General features: G+C 41.2%; 1 protein-coding gene and 1 pseudogene across 2 annotated transcripts; both read right to left on the bottom strand.

The window, feature by feature from the left end:
• Nucleotides 1–566: 566 nt before the first annotated feature.
• LOC146523555 (ribonuclease inhibitor-like) lies at nucleotides 567–9,449 on the bottom strand (annotated as a pseudogene). The gene is made up of 5 exons (XR_014873125.1): nucleotides 9,382–9,449; nucleotides 7,778–7,907; nucleotides 5,442–5,618; nucleotides 3,104–3,286; nucleotides 567–2,421 (listed from the first exon to the last, which is right to left on the bottom strand). The product of XR_014873125.1 is annotated as a ribonuclease inhibitor-like (transcript).
• A 245-nt stretch (nucleotides 9,450–9,694) lies between these two features.
• LOC146523554 (protein NLRC3-like) lies at nucleotides 9,695–15,760 on the bottom strand. Its single transcript, XM_085151435.1, has 4 exons — nucleotides 15,602–15,760; nucleotides 13,364–13,440; nucleotides 11,393–13,247; nucleotides 9,695–9,875 (listed from the first exon to the last, which is right to left on the bottom strand). Exons 1-4 carry the CDS (start codon nucleotides 15,709–15,711, stop codon nucleotides 9,695–9,697), a joined length of 2,223 nt encoding a protein of 740 aa, XP_085007561.1. The 5' UTR covers nucleotides 15,712–15,760.
• Between the last annotated feature and the right edge of the window lie 6,188 nt (nucleotides 15,761–21,948).

The raw sequence follows: 21,948 nt of genomic DNA, 5'->3' as shown, positions 1-21,948 counted from the left end.
CATATCCATGTTAGGAAGCACACGACGTGATGCATGTGTAACCCAGACAGTTTTTAACATCTGTTGGTGTTTCACATTCAGCCAGAGGCCCAGGGTTAGGTTGGATACCAGACAATAATAAAAGCATCGTTATTAGACTCTAGAGCTCGTATTATAGCTGACACCACATGTAGAGTTTAAGTTCACACAGAGACGATGACATTTTTCTAAAACCAGCAAACAATAAACAAGAAATGTAACAAGAGTTTCAGAAGAAGCTGTTTTACAGAGAAATGATTCCCTGAAGACAAAATTATTATTATCATCCTTTATTTCTCCAGGTGAAAATTTAATTGAGATTAAAAATGTTGTTTTCAAGAGAGATCTGGCATGGCAGAAAGAGTCAAAAAGACATAATAATTCAAACAAATACAAAATAGGAAAAACATCCTACATAAACTTCATAAAGTTTCATTAACAGACTTTGAACAATGGACTTCAAACTTCTTCCCAAAACAACAGAAACACATTTGAATATAATGAATGACATTTATCCCTCTAAAGAATGACTTAGACTACGATGATCAAGCTTAAAAGTGCTGCTGTTGTTTATGGCGACATCTGCTGGTTTCCTCTTTCCGGTGCAAATTCAGTGATTAAAACAAGACAAGAGAGAAAAGCCGATCAGCTGATCATTGATCAGTATCATGATTGAAGTAGCAACAGTAGAGGAAGGGGAGAGAATGACAGTGTAAAGACACAGAATAAATCCAGCTTTGTGTCTTTTCCATTCTAGCTGAAGTCCGGGACAAACTGTGTTCCTTCTCAGCTCAACACAAAACGCGTAATATTTTCTCTGAATACACGACGATTCTGTTTTTTACAGGACGGTTGGAAACTCTACTAAAATAAAGTTCACTATCAGTAACCTCATAGCACCACCCAGCTGTATAGAAACTCCGTCATGCTAGCGAATACGCAGTACGAGTTATTGTAACTGACTGTAAAAAGTAAGCACAAGGAAAATTAACTCCACCTAAACTTGGTTTATATCTGACCCAGATAGACTGCAGGTCATAACTTCTTACATGAAGTTCAGTTCACCTGACACTCGGACCGGCGGCCGCCACGGGTCTCTGCTCCTCCAGCCTCCCCTTTCCCTCATCCACCTGCTGCCCCTGTGGAAGCTCCACCATAGCCACCACCAAACAACTGACTTATTTTTACACATCGATCAGCATCCGGCCAATCCGCCACCTTCCATCATTTATAGGGTTACAAAAAATTAAAAAAACATCATCGGCCCATTGAAAACAAAAAATCTACATTGGTATGCCCGATGGCCAGTCCAGCTATGGTCGTGCCATCAGTTAACCCATCACGTGCCAGCTGTGACACGCATGACCAGGGTTTCCAACCCCTGCTCTAAAGCATCTGATTTGCATTCCTGAGATCAAAAATATTTTCCTTTGGCTGTGTTTTCTTCCCATTTGTGGCTTTAATGTAGTGTTACATCCTGTTTGTTTGCTTCCATCTGTATACATGTCCAAATTCACAGTTATGTTTCTATTCTTACATTGCTGTGTGATCACTGTTCCCTCTGCTAACTGATGTGACCTTTTGTATCTTACACTGATACTTGTCATATTTGTATCTGTGCCTAAAAGATAAAAATAAAAACGTTTTCCATGCTAAAACACAGCTCCACCTCCTGCAGTTCTCCCTCTGAACCACTAGATGTCTCTGTTATCTAAATGAAGATGTGCAGCACAGCAACCACAGCAGCGCTCAGATCACACGTGTCCTGTTATTATGCATAAAAGCATGAAACAGGTGAGACCGGTGGGATCAATATTGATGTTGTGGAAATATATGAAAAAGCAACAGAAGAGTGAAAACATTTCGTGTTCCTAGAAAGATCTTTCAGCTCATAGCTGCTCACAGACTGTATTTACAAGTGACAAACTGCAACTCTACAGTACATCTACAGTATATATCAAATATATATTCTGTATTCAAATCTATTGAGTGATGTTTGAAAGTCTTTCCAGGTGAGTTTGATCCAGGAGGGTCTGAAGCCAGAGTCAGACAGAGACTGTGCAGAGACTGTAGAAGGACAGAGCAGCAGCAGAGCAGTTCAGATACACTGATGATCCTCTGTCAGATCCAGAGGGACACACAGGGATGATGCTGGACTCAACATTGTGTCTGACAGTGGAGCTGTTCTCAGAGCAGTTCACTCTGCAGCACTGACAGTCATCTGCACTTCTTCTCATTCCTCTGTTAGTCACTGCTGGATGAAGCTCTCCTCTCCACCTCCCAGTAACATGGCCCAGTCAGAGCGTCTCTACACACAAGCTGCTGCTGCTTCAACCTCTCTGGATCATCAGGACTCAGCTCCTCCTCTCTCAGCACACACACCGTCCTGTTTACCATCACCAGCTCCACCTGCAGAGAGAAGAAGGAAGAGCAGAGGAGATAAACGAGTGTTTCCAGAGACTCTTCATCAGCTGTCAGTCAGTGATGCAGCACATCCAGTATAAAGAGCAGCAGGGACTTCAGTGCTGGGACTGTACTAGGACTCATTGTTGCTTCACTTTTTCTAATCTTTGGATTTTTATTGAAGTTGATGAAAATGTTTTTCCCTCCTAGTTTGAGTTTGGACTTTCATTCATTAGAAGAACCTTGGTGTGTCTACTCTGAGCTCTGTAGGAACCCCAACAACAAGCCCAACAATCCAGATGGACGGTTCCAGCTGTTAACTGGAGGAATTCCATCCGAACATCTGCTCTCATTAAATTCTTCCTCACCTACAGACTGTTTTCTTCACTGCTTTAAACTTGGAAATGAATGCAGTCATTGGTCTGCGTGCTGCTTTGTTCAGAGAGCTGATTGGCTGTTGACACTGTTTGATGAGAGCGTGTCAGCGGTTACTATGGTGACCATAAAGGTGAAAAAAAGGCAGAAACAGGAAGTGTTTGTGTCCAATCCTGAAGCCTGTCACCATTCTCCTCTCACAGCTTCACTGAGAAGCTGCAGCTTTACAGGAAACACTGGATCTTTGTTTCATACTGACTGTGTTTAGTACAATACTGCTGACTGCACCACCCACTCACTCCATCACTCTACTGACCTCAGAGTCTCCAGTCTGTAGTCTGGACTCTGCTGAAGATCAGACAGCTGCTTCACATCCGGATGCTTCAGTTTGATTCCTCTCAGGTCCAGCTGTCTCAGATGGGAGGGGTTGGACTTCAGTGCTGCTGCCAGATAATCACAGCTGATCTCTGACAAATCACAGTCCCACAATCTGTATAAAGAATGAAAGATGTAAGTTTATTAGACAAAGTGCTTGAAATCATTCAGTGTTTCATCATCTGTTCAGAGCTGAAGAAGGTTCAGAATGTAGAAGTTTAGAAAATGGAAACTCCAAACAGCTGAAGCAAACAGGAGGCAGCTTCAAAGAAACACAACAAGAGAAAAAACTCTGAATGTTTCACATTAAAGTCGTACATTTATCATAAAAACAGGACAAAGACTTGAAAAAGTCGCGTTTTTCCTTCCAGGAACCACAAGGCTTCACTTTTAAAGGTGAAGTGTGAAAGAAATGGACATATTTGAAGTCCAACACCTTTTTCCAGTCACATTATTAAAGCAGACAAACTGCAAGCTCATTTTCATTCCAACAAGTCATCTTCTGAGCTGGACTAACAACACTGGTCTCTATGTGCAGCTGGCTGTGAGACCAGTGCTCAGGGACCGTCTACAAAGTGCAACACTGAAAGAACATCACACACTAATTTGCTTCCAGCACTTTCACACAAACATCTACTGTCATTATTGTCACCAAAATCTGTGGATCCTTTATTGCAAATTCAAATGGGATTCAAATGGTCAGACAAAAGAGGGTTATGAGGAAATATGATGAAGTGTTGTGTATTAGCAGCAAGTTATTGAATCGTTTTCCTCAGAAACCAAACAAAATGATTGACAAACATGTTTTTACAAACTCATTGTTGGACTTGGATCAGCAGGATAAGCTGATGTTTAAAGGCATTTGAGTCTCGCTGTACGAGAGTCCAGTTATTACTCAATATTTATGGATGATGTTCTTTCAGTGTTGCACTTTGTAGATGCTCCCTGAGCCTCACAGCCAGCTGCACATGGACCAGTTGACATTACCCACTATTAGAAGTAGGTGTAAAAAAATGGATTTTCCTATTTAAATGGTTTTAATTTGAATAAAGCGATGTTGATTCATTCAATCCTGAATCGATTTGTAATATAAATGTATTTTGCCAGAATCTCAGGTTAAAGCTCCCAAAAGTATTTCAACAACAACCAAACAGATAAAACAGTAAATGAGAGCAGCTAAACACACAAAGATGGAAACAGAGAGCGTAGATCGTTCACTCAACGGCACGTACACGGACACGCTGTGGGGGCTGAAAGTGGACAGCTCACAGATCCTGAAGCTGCAGGTTTCATCTGTCTACAACCAAAACTGACTGAACCAGCAGCAAAAGAAGATCCAAACTACGCTTTACGTTTGATGAACATCGTCAAGAATTCTCTCTGACTTTGACGTTTACTTCCTGCACAGCTCTCTGTCTCTCTCAGTGTACTTCAAGAACAGTTTACCTTCAAAAATCTGTTTTCTGCATTATTCACTGCTTATTACGCACCAGTCTGCTGTTGTGTTCACTGCTGTCGGCCTCCGAAAACAAAGCCTCATTTCTGCTGTTCAACACTGAAGAAATTTAAACCTTTTAAAATGATGAAAGATTACAAACTCTCAGCTGTGTCTGTAATCAAACCTCTGTAACTTTGCTTGACTTCAGCAGCATCAGGTCATGTTCACATGTTGATTCATGGTTTGCTTCAGTTTTTGATCGACTGCAGAATATTTTGAAGGTTATCTGCTATAAAAAGCCAGAACAGGAAAATCTGCTTCATGTGTTTCTGTTTGATCCTCAGTGACTTTGACACAAAGGCCTCTGCTGTGATGATCACACCTCTGATCAAGTCTCACAGTGTGAGCTTTGTTTTTATACATATGGATATGTGCTGATAAATGATCAGAATTATAATATTTCCCACTGTCTGTTGTGTGCCGTGACCTTTGACTTGCTAAAGACAGTCAGCTGTGGATTATTCATTGTTGTGTCTGATACTTAGAACTGTGAGGAAGAACACTACACAGTTAATCAGGGTCCCCTCTCTCTGAATCAGGAAAGGTGGGCAGGCCGCGTGTGGGCCGCGGGCCATACGTTGAGTCTCATTGGTTGAAATGTGAACATTGTTCTGCAGCAGTCAATGGACTAAACCAGAGAAGAAGAAAACAGACTTTACCATGAAGATCCTCAGTGTGGATCAGTATAATATCAGCCTGATGTCTGCAGTTTAGTGTCAGCACAACTTTCACATCATATTCATCTCAGCACAACTACAACATGCTGACTGACCCCAGAGTTTCAAGTCCACATCCTGGACTCTCCAGGAAACCACACAGATGCTTCACTCCTGAATCCTGCAGCTTTTTGTTCCTGCTCAGCTCCAGCTCTCTCAGATGGGAGGGGTTGGACTTCAGTGCTGCTGCCAGATAATCACAGCTGATCTCTGACAAACCACAGACACTCAATCTGTATAAAGAATGAAAGACGTAAGTTTATTAGACAAAGTGTGAGCTTGAAATCATTCAGTGTTTCATCATCTGTTCAGAGCTGAAGAAGGTTCAGAATGTAGAAGTTTAGAAAATGGAACCTCCAAACAGCTGAAGCCAACAGGAAGCAGCCTCAAACAAACACAACAAGAGAAGAAACTCTGAATGTTTCACATTAAAGTCGTACATTTATCATAAAAACAGGACAAAGACTTGAAAAAGTCGTGTTTTTCTTTCCAGGAACCACAAGGCTTCACTTTTAAAGGTGAAGTGTGAAAGAAATGGACATATGTGAAGTCCAACACCTTTTTCCAGTCACATTATTAAAGCAGACAAACAACAAGCTCATTTTCATTCCAACAAGTCATCTTCTGACCTGGACTAACAACACTGGTCTCTATGTGCAGCTGGCTGTGAGACCAGTGCTCAGGGACCGTCTACAAAGTGCAACACTGAAAGAACATCACACACTAATTTGCTTCCAGCACTTTCACACAAACACCTACTGTCATTATTGTCACCAAACTCTGTGGATCCTTTATTGCAAATTCAAATGGGATCAAATGGTCAGGCAAAAGAGGGTTATGAGGAAATATGATGAAATGTTGTGTATTAGCAGCAAGTTATTGAATCATTTTCCTCAGAAACCAAACAAAATGATTGACAAACATGTTTTTACAAACTCAGTGTTGGACTTGGATCAGCAGGATAAGCTGATGTTTAAAGGCATTTGAGTCTCGCTGTATGAGAGTCCAGTTATTACTCAATATTTATGGATGATGTTCTTTCAGTGTTGCACTTTGTAGATGCTCCCTGAGCCTCACAGCCAGCTGCACATGGACCAGCTGACATTACCTAGCATTAGAGGCGGGTGTAAAAAAATGGATTTTCCTATTTAAATGGTTTTAATTTGAATAAAGCGATGTAGATTCATTCAATCCTGAATCGATTTTTAATATAAATGTATTTTGCCAGAATCTCAGGTTAAATCTCCCAAAAGTATTTCAACAACAACCAAACAGATAAAACAGTAAATGAGAGCAGCTAAACACACAAAGATGGAAACACAGAGCGTGGATCGTTCACTCGACGGCACGTACACGGACACGCTGTGGGGGCTGAAAGTGGACAGCTCACAGATCTTGAAGCTGCAGGTTTCATCTGTCTCCAACCAAAACTGACTGAACCAGCAGCAAAAGAAGATCCAAACTACGCTTTACGTTTGATGAACATCGTCATGAATTCTCTCTGACTTTGACGTTTACTTCCTGCACAGCTCTCTCTCTCTCTCAGTGTACTTCAAGAACAGTTTACCTTCAAAAATCTGTTTTCTGCATTATTCACTGCTTATTACGCACCAGTCTGCTGTTGTGTTCACTGCTGTCGGCCTCCGAAAACAAAGCCTCATTTCTGCTGTTCAATACTGAAGAAATTTAAACCTTTTAAAATGATGACAGATTACAAACTCTCAGCTGTGTCTGTAATAAAAACCTCTGTAACTTTGCTTCATTTCAGCAGCATCAGGTCATGTTCACATGTTGATTCATGGTTTGCTTCAGTTTTTGATCGACTGCAGAATATTTTGAAGGTTGTCTGATATAAAAAGCCAGAACAGGAAAATCTGCTTCATGTGTTTCTGTTTGATCCTCAGTGACTTTGACACAAAGGCCTCTGCTGTGATGATCACACCTCTGATCAAGTCTCACAGTGTGAGCTTTGTTTTTATACATATGGATATGTGCTGATAAATGATCAGAATTATAATATTTCCCACTGTCTGCTGTGTGCCGTGACCTTTGACCTGCTGAAGACAGTCGGTGTTGGATCATTCATTGTTGTGTCTGATACTTAGAACTGTGAGGAAGAACACTACACAGTTAATCAGGGTCCCCTCTCTCTGAATCAGGAAAGGTGGGAAGGCCGTGTGTGGGCCGCTGGAAATACGTTGAGTCTCACTGTTTGAAATGTGAACATTGTTCTGCTGCAGTCAATGGACTAAACCAGAGAAGAAGAAAACAGACTTTACCATGAAGATCCTCAGTGTGGATCAGTATAATATCAGCCTGATGTCTGCAGTTTAGTGTCAGCACAACTTTCACATCATATTCATCTCAGCACAACTAAAACATGCTGACTGACCCCAGAGCTTCAAGTCCACATCCTGGACTCTCCAGAAAACCACACAGATGCTTCACTCCTGAATCCTGCAGGTCGTAGTTGTTGCTCAGCACCAGCTCTCTCAGATGGGAGGGGTTGGACTTCAGTGCTGCTGCCAGATAATCACAACTGATCTCTGACAAACCACAGCTCCTCAATCTGTATAAAGAATGAAAGATGTAAGTTTATTAGACAAAGTGTGAGCTTGACATAATTCAGTGTTTCATCATCTGTTCAGAGCTGAAGAAGGTTCAGAATGTAGAAGTTTAGAAAATGGAAACTCCAAACAGCTGAAGCCAACAGGAAGCAGCTTCAAACAAACACAACAAGAGAAAAAACTCTGAATGTTTCACATTAAAGTCATACATTTCTCATAAAAACAGGACAAAGTCTTGAAAAAGTTGTGTTTTTCCTTCCCGGAACCACAAGGCTTCACTTTTAAAGGTGAAGTGTGAAAGAAATGGACATATTTGAAGTCCAACACCTTTTTCCAGTCACATTATTAAAGCAGACAAACTACAAGCTCATTTTCATTCCAACAAGTCATCTTCTGAGCTGGACTAACAACACTGGTCTCTATGTGCAGCTGGCTGTGAGACCAGTGCTCAGGGACCGTCTACAAAGTGCAACACTGAAAGAACATCACACACTAATATTCTTCCATCATCCAACCTGAAGAGGAAACAGAGATGGCTCCCCTTCAAAGTAAAAGCTGCTCCTTTTGGACACAGTATCAAAGAAAGTCTACAGTATAACATAGAAAAGACAGAAAAAAGTTTTGGTTGTTTTTAAATTGTGCAGAAATGAAACTACACTAAGCTCAATTATGTGACAGACATTTCATCCCATGTCAGTTTTGCCTCATCCTGGGCCGGATTATCCAGCACACACTCTGACCACAGGCCCAGGGGCCACACACAGCTGGGCTCCATCCAAGAGACAGGAAACAAACCAACACAATAATAAAAAGCACCATGTGATCTTCTTACATCTTCAAGACAAACATAGTAAAAACATGAGCATATTTGTTTCCCGATAAAATGATGTGACAGGTAGAACAGAGTAAAGTGGTGGTGTTACAACCTTTCTCCCCTCTGCTGCCGAGGCTGTTAGTCTCTCCAAAACTCAGCTACAGGACTTCCAAATGAATGAAAGCAGCAGAAGTGGCTTTACAAATGAAAGAGGAAGAGGAGAAGAAGAGGAGAGGGAGGCCACCCTGATCATCACTCCAGCTGAAAACATCACACTTCCATTAAAGTTGGTGAGAAAATGTTGAGCAGGATGAGCTGCTAGATAATCTGGAGGCTGTAGCAGCAGCTCACAGTCACAGTGGATTTCCACTCATGAAAAAGCTCTGGCTGCTTCATTTCTCATCTCATATCAGAGACTTTAAAGCTTCACTGAAGCTGTACTGTGATGCTTCCATATTCCAGTGAGGCCTCCATAATGATTTCAGCTGTTCTGTACACACACTGTGTGCCCTGTATGGCTCAAAGTCTCTGCAGCCTGTTTTTATCTGCTATCATCAGATCTTCATCATCCTCATTCACATCCCTCACACACTCTACAGCCTCATCAGCACTGACTTCATCTTCACTGACTGATGGAGCACAACATGAACCTGTGGAGGCTGAAACACTGTCCTGTCAAACATCTCCCCGTCACCACTCCACTTCTGTCAGCCTTTAAATGAACCCTGCTCAAGTCTGTCACTTCTGTTTGGAGCCAAAAGGAAAAACTGTTGTTCAGTCGTTTGGAAAGACAACATTTCTGAAAACACTCAAACTTCTTCACATTTGTCTTCAGAAACATCCTGAACATTTAGAAACTAAAGAAAGTTTCAAACATAAATCAAAGACCTGAAATATAGAAAAACTACAACATCCGCAGTCAGTGAACTCACCTCAGAGTCTCCAGTCGACAGTTTGGACTCTCCAGTCCAGCACACAGAAGCTTCACACCTAAATCCTGCAGGTTGTAGTTTCCACTCATGTCCAGCTCTGTCAGATGGGAGGGGTTGGACTTCAGAGCTGAGGCCACAACTTCACAGTGAGACTCTGAGAGTCCACAGTGAGTCAGTCTGTCATGATAGAAAATATAAAATGTGTTATTATAAAATCAGAAAATCTGCATTATAAACACAGACTGAATGTATATGAAGACAAAACAGAGTGAGGTCATAATCTGATGAATCTGCTCTTCACATCTGTGCTTCAGCTCCTCTTACTGTGTTTGACATGACACAACGATTGAGTCTCTCTCAGACCTGCAGACTTTTAATGAGAATCTTTGTTTGGCTTTAATCTGCAGATGAAGGAGGAAGATGGTGTCACATTTAGGCTTCCATAATGTCTACAGTCTGTCACTGAGATGTGATCCAGAGTCAGAGTGAAGACACACATTTGGACTGTTTCCTGTTTTGAATCTGACTCCAGAACATTTTGAATGAGTTCAGCTCAGTGAAGAGTTCCAGCTGGAAAGATGATCTCTGTTTGCTTCCTGCTGTCAGGTACGACTGTTCACGTCCACACGCAGGAAAAACCTGCTGACTGTTACCAAACGGAGCAGAAATCTCATCACTGGACAATAATGATGAATGAACTCAGAGCTGCTGATATCAGATCTGATTTCAGGGGAACTGAACACAGAAATGATTGGCTCATTTGAGCTTTCTGAGCCATTATCTGCTGGTGTGTCGCTAGTTGGCAGAAAATGATTTGTATTCCTGTTCAGGGCTTCAGTGTTTATGAGTCCAGATCCAGGTGACAGCAAGTCAAAATGATGTTACCTGTCTGTGTCCAGCAGCAGCCTGTATTCACTTTGAATATTGTTATAACCTGACATGGATCAGTTTGTCTTTGATTGGCTTGTAAATGTCACTGTTTCCATTGGACCTGAGTGACGGTACAAATACAGAGAGGGAGAGAAAGGAGAGAGAGGATGGAGACAGCAAAGAGAGAGCAAACACAAACAGGTGAGAGTGGACAGGTGACCAAGGTCAGCAACCCATCAGAGAGCTTCTGTTTGACCCACAGTCACTGATGATGACTGCACATAACCAAGCAGTGTGTTACTCTGATATCAAATATGGATCCTGCTCTTATAATAATGATCATCAGATGATATTATTGTGTTATTTTGTAGCTGAATACGATGTTTGTGTGATTATCAGTGAAAGAAACAGTGAGGAGGATGGAGAGAGAGAGAGGACAGAGGGTGAAGTTAGAAACACTAAAAGGATTTTTCATGGATTTCATGGATGATTTGAGTGATTTCCAGCAGGACACTTAAACATGTCAGTGGACGTCCTAAAGAACATATTCACTGATATGAAACGTGTCATTGAACAGGATTAATATCAGTGGAAACATGGTGGAAACAGCTGTGAGTTCATGGATGTGACACACTTCAAATCTGTTATCCACTCTTGGATTTGGGATCCATGGAGCTGCTGCTGAGTCTGTACAATAAAGGAATGGTGTGGAAGGTTGAAGCGTATGGACACAAACACTTTGTGGTTACAATCTGATTTTATTTTCAAAATTAAACTACTAACCTACACTGATCAATGATGTTAATGATCACATCTGGACTCACCGAGCCTTTCTGCAGTTCCTCACAGCTGGAATCAGTCTCTGTTGTCCCTGCCTTGATGTTTTGTACTTCAGCAGGTCCAACTCATCCAGAACCTCCTCTGACATCTGCAGCATGAAGGCCAGAGCTGAGCACTGGATATCAGAGAGGTCCTTGTCTGATCTGTTCTCTGACTTCAGGAACTCTTGGATCTCCTGAAATAATGAGAGGTGGTTCATCTCCATCAGACAGTGGAAGATGTTGATGCTTCTGTCAGGAGAGATTTCATCACTGTTCATCTTCTTCAGGTTGTTGATGGCTCTCTGGATGGTTCCTGGACTCATCTCTGTCTGACCCAGCAGACCTACTAAGAGTCTCTGGTTGGACTCCAAACAGAGGCCATGAAGGAAGCGAACAAACAGGTCCAGGTGGCCATTTTTACTCTCGAGGGATTTCTCCGTGGCTCTGTTCAGGAAATCATCCAGAGTTGGCTCATTCCAAGGATTGCCTGCATCATCATCATACTCCTCCCCATTCCAGTCTATCATCAAGAAGTTGTATTTTTTTTTTACCAAAAAGTCCTCCAGCACCTTTGTCTTCCTGTTGGTGTGACAGTGGAACAGGTAGACTGCAGCCAGAAATTCCTGAATGCTCAGATGAACAAAGCAGTAGACTGGTTTCTGGAAGATCACACACTCTCTTTTGAAGATCTCTGTACAAACTCCTGAGTACACCGAGGCCTCTGTCACATCCAGACCACACTGCTCCAGGTCTTCTTGGTAGAACATGATGTTTCCTTTCTCCAGATGTTCAAACGCCAGCTGCCCCAGCTTCAGAAAAACTTCCCTATCAGCCTCCGTCAGCTCCTGTGGACTTGTCTCATGTCCCTCATGGTACTTATTCTTCTTCCTCTTTGTCTGAACCAGCAGGAAGTGTGAGTACATGTCAGTCAGGGTCTTGGGCAGCTCTCCTCTCTGCTCTGTAGTCAACATGTGCTCCAGAACTGTAGCAGTGATCCAGCAGAAGACTGGGATACTACACATGATGTGGAGGCTCCTGGATGTCTTCATGTGGGAGATGATTCTGCTGGACAGCTCTTCATCACTGAATCTCCTCCTGAAGTACTCCTCCTTCTGGGCATCAGTGAAGCCTCGTACTTCTGTTAGCCTGTCAACACATGTAGGAGGGATCTGATTGGCTGCTGCAGGTCGTGAAGTTATCCAGACGAGAGCCGAGGGAAGCAGATTCCCCTGGATGAGGTTTGTCAGCAGCTGGTTGACTGATGACTTCTGTGTGACATCAGACAGCAGCTTCCTGCTGGTGAAATCCAATGAAAGTCTGCTTTCATCCAGGCCGTCAAAGATGAACAAAAGCTGAGAGACAGCCAGCTTCTCTGCTGTGACCTTCTGTAATGTTGGATGGAAAACATGGAGCAGCTCCAGAAGACTGTACTGCTCATCTCTGATCAGGTTCAGCTCCCTGAATGAAAGCAGAACCACCACACTGACATGTTGGTTCTCCAAGCCCTCTGCCCAGTCCAGAGTGAACTTCTGCACTGAGAAGGTTTTTCCAACACCAGCCACGCCGTTGGTCAGAACCACTCTGATGGGTCTCTGTTGGTCAGGTAAGGCTTTAAAGATGTCCTGGCACCTGATTGGAGCGTCATGGAGGGCGTCCATCTTGGAAGCTGTCTCCAGCTGCCTCACCTCATGTTGGGTATGAACCTCTTCACTCTGTCCCTCGGTGATGTAGAGCTCTGTGTAGATCCTGTTGAGGAGGGTTCTACTTCCTGTTTCATCACTTCCTTCAGTCACACGTTCACATCTCCTCCTCAGACTGATTTTATGTTCATCTAAAACGTCCTGCAGACCAACATCTGCTGAAAGAAAGAAAAACAATGAGACTAAAGAGAAAGAAAACTCTTCAACGTCTGAACAACACAAGAAGTCCAGTTTTCAGAAATGAGTCCATCAGCAGACAGATGTTCAGTCTTACTTTGTACACAGCTGCTCTGACTGGCTGTCTGCAGTCCAGCTCTGCTTCTGGATCTTTCTCCACACTGTGCAGAAGCTCTGATGGTGACACAGAAAAGTCAAAGTGGAGATACTTCTGTACACCTTTGATTAGACTCATTATAAAAAGGAAACAAAAGTTTTAACACAGTCATGTTTCCAGTTCACTGACTTACATTTAGTCCACGGACACTCACTCTAACCTGAACCACAGCTACAACCCAACATTGTTGAGGCCTCATCTCCTCCTTTCCTGACTGTAGAGGTTAAATATGCAACAACCAATAAATAAAAGAACTTGGTTCATTTCAGAGAAATTCACACGGTGACCAAGTAAAGTAACCGTAGTAAAGGAGACAACATCCCGTTGATGGTGGGATTATTTGAAAGATTTGCTTTAGTCATGTCACCAAATGCAGTTGAACCACCCGTGGATCCATGTTTGACCATTCTACCACTCTGAGCTCTGCTTTTTAATCATTTTATTATATCATCATACATTTATTCATTCTTTGGAGGGGGGCTATTTCCTAATGCTGCCCTAATAAGGTGATGTTCAAGGGGAAATATAACAGAAACTCTTTCAGTGTTATTCATTAATAAATGAACAGATAAACTGTGAAGAAGAAAAAAACTGAGATTTAAAGGAGAGAGTGAGAAACTTGATCATCCATCCTCATAATACATGTTTATCAGTATCTGCTGTGACCATACTGCAGTAATAACTACAATCTACATTTCTGTGACTGTTGATCAATCACAGCTGGAATCTGAGCTAATCTCTGCACACAGAGCAGCTTCAGCTCTGGGATAAACTGCTCGCTTCACATCCTTCTCAGCTCACAGACACTCATCTTGATATTTTCCTTTAACATTTGATGGTATAATTAATCTGAGTTTACACTTTATCTGCATAAATACAGAAAAACAGATCCAAACACCATAAACCATCAGTTTCACCATGTAGAATATATTGTTGTTTCCTTGCTTTTAATTCAGAGGAAAAACTCTGACTTTGATTTTCTCTGTTCTCTTTGCCACAGCCCATCCCAGCAGCAGCTGAAGCAGCTGACTGTCACAACACTGAATAACACTTTAGGAGGAATTTCAGAGGTCAGTAAAGCTCCAGTTTCAACATCAGTTAATTAATCATAGTTCATCATAAATGTTAACCTGGCTGGCACACATGTTAATGTTAGCCATTTAAATATTAGCAGTTAGCTGAGGCCACAAGAAGAAGAGGCCCTAGAAGAACAATGGATGATAAGATTAGATTTTCAAGACTAGGCAGAGACGTGTTTTCCTTTACTGTCTCTTACAGAGGAGGGAGCAGATACCAGACGAGGTCACGGAGGTACGGGGAGGATTCGCAGCAGACAGCAAGACTGCCACGTCCATGCGAGAGAGCGATGGCTACGATAATCTCTGTTTTTGTCTCCCTATATAATGTTGTACATCCCATTTGAGGGTTATCCTCTCTGTGAACCAGATGCTTGATTTCACACAGAGGTCCACAGCGCTGTGTAAACTTGTAATTTCAACTGCCAAAGCAAATTAAATCTTTTTAAATATAAGAAAGCAAACCCAAACTCAGATAACTAGAAGGGTTGCATCAGGAAGCATCAAACACATGGATCCATCTACCTGCTGCAACCCCTGTGGAAATAAGGGAGCCTCCCAAAGGACCTTTAGCTCATTGCCACATTAGCAGTCTGCTAAGCTAGAATCAAGGTAGCTGTTAGCTACTATGGCTAATAAAACAGCGAAGCAACAAACGTTATGGTTGTCCTGTTAGTCTGTAACATTATCATAGATGGAGTTAATTTAACAGGAAAACAGTTCTTTATGTTTCTCTCACAGAACTTGATTGAACAGCATCAATGACACAGAAACAGGATCAGCCTACATCACCAACTGAATTTGATCAGTTATGGAACGATTTTTTACTCCCTGACCTTCGACCCAATATGACATGTTGACTCACTACCTCAGACAGCTTAAAAATAGTCTTTTTGTTTTTTGGTGCTGCCTAAAAGAACCGTAAAATATCTGTCCTATATACAGTTATGTTCATATATTTCTGTACTACATCAGGAAACTCAAAAATATAGTTTTTTAATATTTTAATCCTTATTTTTAAAACTGTTTTTGCCATTTTTCTTCTCCCATTGCATCAAAAATCATTATTTACACGGAATAAATGAGTCAGTAGCTCTCTTACATTGTTGCTGCAGGTTCATTACTGAACACTAGAGGTATGTCTTTGGACCGGTCACTCCTCACAGACACACAGCTGGATGCTGCAGATTCTGCTCCATCCTCTTCCTCCATCTTCTTGATGTCAGGGTGGAGTTAGTCTGAGAGGTAAACACACACACACAGGTGCTGTCCTTTTTTGATGCTGTCATGTAATTAATATATTCTTAGTGCTTATTTTCGGATTATATTGTTTTATGTACTTTAATAATGAAGGTTTGTAAAGCAAGGCCACTTTTGACTCACAAACTAAGTGCTCGGCCAGACTGAAAAACAGGAAGTTAGTGTAGAGCTATACAAGCATATTAATAAATACAGGAAGCCAGACAGAAAAGAGGAACTTGTACCATATTAGGAGTTGTTGAAACTGTGTGACGTGTAAAGTACCAAAATAACACCTATATGAGACACATTTTTAGATTCTAATGTTAGAGATCCTGCAACTGGCTTTGGGCTGTGCAGGGCTCTCTCTTCCGGAAGATGATTGAATAAAGAATTATAAATGTTTTGACCACCCTGAGTCGGGTTTTCTCTGTTCTATCATGGAGATCAAAGAATCGGGTTTAATATTTGGTGTTTCCGCCCTGTTCCTTTTGCAACAGAGAGAACAAATGTGGCCGAAGGTTGGATCTGATATGAGGCGAACAGGAGACTGGTCTAAAAACCTGTTCAAAGAAAAAGCAAATTTGTGCATATTGGATGAATTCTAAATTATCTGTTCGCTGAGTTGACGATCTTAACTATTAAATTGTCTCAGTAGTGGTAGTAATGATAATGAAACGTTGAGAATGACAGTACTGAGTTAAAAGTAATATGGTATTTCATGGTAAAAGAGAAAAAGAAGTAATGTGTGTTTAGGATATTAGGTAATTGGTCATTTTCTATGGGTTTGAGTCCCCATTGATCATAAGGTTGGACCTGCATTGGTCAAATAGTTCTGGTGGACTTTTGGTTGTTGTTTCAAATTATTATAAAGTATTCTAGGACGGAAGTTTGACTTCTAAGAAGTGCAAAAGTTCAGGAGTGGGAACTCCCTACCTTTTACAGAAGTGTAAAAGGACCCTCCACGTGAGGATTATCCCAGGTAGCACCTGCCAATGACTTGGGACCTTGGTTTAAAATAGCTAGTGATTGGATCACTTTGCCGTTTGGAACGGTATCTGCACTTTATTGGGCAGCAAAGGTTGGACCTTGGGCGTTGGACGCTTTTAAAATTCAAATAGGGCGTTTAGAAATCAGGCCAGGCACAGTTTGGAACTGATACTGGTTAATTGATAAGAAAAAGGTTGGACCTTGGCGTTGGACATTTATTAAATTAGTCAAAATTGTGTAGGTTTTGTGTTAAATGTGCCTGGAATCCGACTGTTTATTGTTATGATTATAAGACGTCTTTGTAATATAAAATAAACATTTTTACATTTAAAGACTTTGCAATTTAACAGTGATTTAAAGGCTGAAAGGATGCTGAGAGTGTGTGTTGAAATGAAAGTATGCATGTTGTGAAATCCTTTTAATGATTGGTGATTCTATAAATATATTGTTGTGAACATCACTGAATTTGTGGGTATTTAGACGCTGGCTTATGTATATTAGAACATAATAAATAAAGTTTTGATTTGTATTAGTGAGTTTTGATGAACTGATTTATTTTTTGGTCTATAGTGGATGAATTGTGCATACTGCAGATTGTCTGTGAAGGTTCTCAGTCATCCAGGTCATCGTAAGGTTAATACATCAGAACATCAGAACTGAAGAAGCTTCTCGGATGAGAGGTGAAACGTCTTCAAGCAACTTAAAGAAGTCCAGAAGCTTTTCTTTACAAGCTCCTTTGACCATACTGCAGCTATTGTGTCGGGCCTAAACCCTGAGGCATTGAAGACAAATATCTCTGTTGAAATAGCAAGTTTAACTAGGAAAGAATTTCAGTAATAAATGCTGGTGTGATGTATTTTTTGATTTTGGTGTGCAATATCAAAAAATACATCATTGATTGGATGATTTAATTGTTTTTTCTTGATTTTGAGGTCGTATACGCACTTAACAGGGTGCGGTCTACTTCCTCTTTCTGATTCTAAACAGCATGTTTGATGAAAATAGTTCATCACAAGCATGTTTTGGGTAATTCTAAGTGTATGAACGTTGTGGGTACTGCATCTGAGTGATTCTGTGTGATTTGTACAAAATAATAAATAAGTAATAATAACACTACTGGGGTGAAGATTGTGGGTTCATAGCAGAGTGCGTGAAAAGAGGAAGTCTGAGAGAAGAGAGTGTGTGTGTGTCTGGCAGGAAGTGAACAACTTTGCATGCCCATAAAAGGAACTGGCTGATGTGTGGAGTGTGCAACCATAGCGAGAGAGAGACGTGTTAAAATATAGGTAGAGGAAGAGAACGAATGTCTTAAGAAATAGTAATGAAAATGATATTAAATAAGTGTTTTAGTGTGTTAATACAGGTCCCCATGGACTTGCTCAACCTCAAAACATGAGTACAGCGGCAAAATGATAGATTAACAGAATTGGGATGAAAACAGGCCAGGCTTTGGCTTAAAAAATTTACAGCTTGACCTTTGGTTCTGTCCTTATATGGAGAAGAAGCCTAAAGGACAGTCAATCTCCTGATGAAGACATAAGACAGACAGAACACCATGGACTTGAAGAATTAACAGCAGGCAAAAAATAGTGCAACTGACCTAAAACACTGAAGGGTCCAGCAGCATGTATGAATATCACTGATGGAACATGCGCTTTGAATTACAAGCTGAGAACTTAACCAGTGACATGACTGTGTGAAGGCACTGGACGTGATATTTGCCATGCTGGGAGTTAACCGACAAGAAAAGACTGAAGAGATCAAGAGAGAAGAAACAGAGAAGAAGAAACAGCTGAGTTGGGCCTGTGTTTGCTGGAGATTTGAAGGCCACACAGGAAACTGTGAGAAGAGGGACAGGCACCAGTGAGAGGTCAAGCCGGACGAGTTCGAGTGAGAACGTGTGGGGAATTGGATTGAAAATTGAGGCTGAACTGGTGGAGGTTTAGAAATGTCCAGAGCATCATAACAGAAAGGTAAATTTAAAAAAAAGGAGAGAGAGAAAGAAATACATAAACGAATAATTACATGAATGAATAGAAAACACACAGACACAAATTGTTACATGTGAAATTATTTTTGGAGAGAATCAGAAGTGAGACAGTTTGAGTCCACAGCTCAGTGCAAAGATACATGAATTAAACCTGATTATAAAAACACATCGAGGCAACGAAGATCAGCTTACACTCAATATTAATATGAATACAAATACATAGAAGACACGCTTACATTCGTGAATGTGAATACATGACATAAATTGGTGTTTCTGGCCAGAGAGAGAGAGATGTGTGTTGTTTAAGCAGTGATGATAATAATGAAAATGTCTTAGTTTTGTCCCTTTTAGGTGCAAAGCAGACCTGGATCAATTTCCCACATGCAGCAGTCGGAAGAAAGTTCAGGCCAAGTTTCTGGCTGAATTGTTTACAGCGCCATGTGTCAGTTAAAGAGAGACAGTGGAGAATACAGGACAAAGCGGAAAGAGAACTTCCTGTTATTGGACTGTTGAAGTGGGAGAGGACAACGGAGTGAGAGGAGTAGGTGAGAACACAGAGGAATGCTGTTATTTAATGTGGGAAATCTAAATTTGGGTTAGCAAACCTGGGAAAAATAAAACTGACTGATTAAGTGGGAAAATTGTGAAGGAGTCTGAAACACTGCAACAAGAAACATATACAAAATCACACACACAAACAGAAAATGTATTAACCTTACAAATACAAGAGAGCTCATGAAGATTAGACAGCATCTTGAGCATGTGAGTCTGTTTATCATATTGTCCAAGTCGCTTAGTGTGATGAAAAAGTGATACAAAGATCATTGGACTAATAGCAAAGAAGTTAAAAAAATGATCCAATTATAGCAGAGAAATGTGTAGGAAAGGCAGCTTTGGGAACATGCCCTGGTGGATCTGCAGCTCCACTGCACAGACATTGATTAAACCTGACTAATAACACACATGCAATGAAAATCAGCTTGCTATCTTTCATCAGTGTTAAAATAGTGTGAATTTAACACACTTAAACCCTGAAGTTGAGGAATAACTCAGGGAAGTTCCATGACAGTAGAGTGATTTTTGTGAAAAGGAAAAAGTGATTAAAGCTTAAAATAGTTTTTAGAATAGTGAATTAGAAGTGCTCCTGTACAGATTGATCAAAACAAGTGATTACTGTAGAAAGAAAATAAAAATTATTCAATAATGTGGTAATGTTTAAATATGCATTTCTCTTGTCACGGCAACTTCTTGAGATATGACTCAGTATGCAAATTAGTTGAATGACTGGGGACAGGAAAAGAAAAAGAAGAACTTGAGTTTCCTGTCTGACTGGATGAGTGAAGCTTGCACTGAAAGAGACACTGTGACTGTGTGAGAAGAAAGGCTTGGTAACAGACAGGATAATTAAATAAAGTGGTCAGGTCTGTGACTAAGTGCAGTAGTAGTAGAAATTTAGAATTTAGTGATGATAGATTGTTATAACATCTTTAGAAAGGGCTTAATGAGAATATCAATGGTGTGCAAAACTGTGTGGCTTTTAACAAGATTTTCTGTGTATTTAGCAGGTGAGACTATGTCAGTTGACCTCAGACTGTCAGGAAGCTGAAGAACCTGAGGCAAAACTTTTCTGTGATTAAGATTTTTGGGGTTGTTGTTTTAGTGATGGGTTGATTCTGACAGTTAGGTTTGGCTTGTTTTCTTATTTTAATAGAGGGAGTTTTATTAAACATGGACATGTCTACAATGGGCCTTTAAAGTTGTAACAGTGCACTTAGAGAAAACCTGTCAGGTGATGATGTTTTGTGCTCTGATGAGCTAATAATCAGCTCTCCTTTTTCTCGTTTTTTGTTCTAAGCAGGCCTGCACGATTGAATTAACAGCGCTTTCGGGAGAGCAAATATAAGGTGAGCTTTTCCAGATTATAATGGGCTGAGGAAAAGACGACCTGTGGGAACTGATGAGCGTTTGAGTTCCTGTTTAAAAGGATTGCAGCGAATCAATCCAGTCCAAGATCATAAAGAACTCTTTTTCTAAAATATAAAACAAATGAATGAGCTCACGTTGCTGAGGGCGGAGAATCTGATTATTTGCGCGGGAGTCTCCACTATCAGCAATATCTGGTGTGAATGCGTATGAGTGAATGTGTGTGACTGGACTGTGACTGGACTGACGATGTGGACTAAAGGTTTGACTGACTGGACACTGAGACATAGACTGGACCACGGTTAGGATGAATAAATGTTGACAAACAATTTACCATGCCGACAAGAGAAAGGCCACTATGAGCACTTTCTCTAACACACTGATTCAGTTCCACTGACACAAGGACACACACAGGAAGGCACACACACACAAGCCTTTATAAGAAACAACACAATCATCTGTGCTTGACTTGTCAATCCAAGTCCTTAGCCCATGAGTATCAGACCACAGATATTCCCTTACTTTGAAAAAATAAAGCCAGTTTTCAGAACAGACCTGATGTTTATGCTACAGCCTGTTTACCAATATAATCAATATCAGATATCAGAGCAACAGAAACCTCGGTGATCAGGATGCTGGGACTGAGAACAGGAAGTGGCTCAAACGTCACAGTTTCATAACGTCACCCTGAAGTCCACTCACGGAGTTTCTGTCACCATTGTAGTTTTTTATAAGTCCCGTGATAAAGGCGGGTCTTTCTGTGAATCTGCACGCTCATTGGCCAATAGCTCGAGATTGACACATCGTTATCCAATGAGCGTGCGGGAACTTCCGACATAAAGTTGTTTCCTTTGAAAAACCAAAGTCTGATTATTTTTGCCTCCACTGACGGAGCCTGTTGTTCCCGCCAAGGAGACACAGTAATGTCAGAGCGGTGTTAACACTCACCCTGCCTCAGCACAGCTCTCAGTCTCCTCCTGCTCTCACACTAAACGGAGGCTCAGCTAAACTCACTTCCTCTCTACTTACAGGAAACCAGTGCTCAGAGGAGCCGACCGGCCTCGCATTTCACCCACAGACATGAACAGTGTGGAATTATTTTATGTCATAAGAAGAAACATATTCATGTTAACACTCACTTGCCTCAGCTCCACCTTCCTTCTCCTGCTGCTCTGAACTGAGGCTCAATACTTTCACTTTCACTACTGCTCCCTAAACACAGAGGATGCTGGGACTTGTAGTTTTTTCCTTCCGGCACGGTCTTCCTCTTTGTTTGTTTGTGTTTCAAGTTATATAACACTTGAAGC

Source organism: Neolamprologus multifasciatus, chromosome 3 (assembly GCF_963576455.1).
Source record: "Neolamprologus multifasciatus chromosome 3, fNeoMul1.2, whole genome shotgun sequence".
In the NCBI taxonomy this organism is placed as follows: domain Eukaryota; kingdom Metazoa; phylum Chordata; class Actinopteri; order Cichliformes; family Cichlidae; genus Neolamprologus; species Neolamprologus multifasciatus.
The sequence above is the reverse complement of the archived record's forward strand: the minus strand, read 5'-3'. Positions and strand labels throughout refer to the sequence as shown.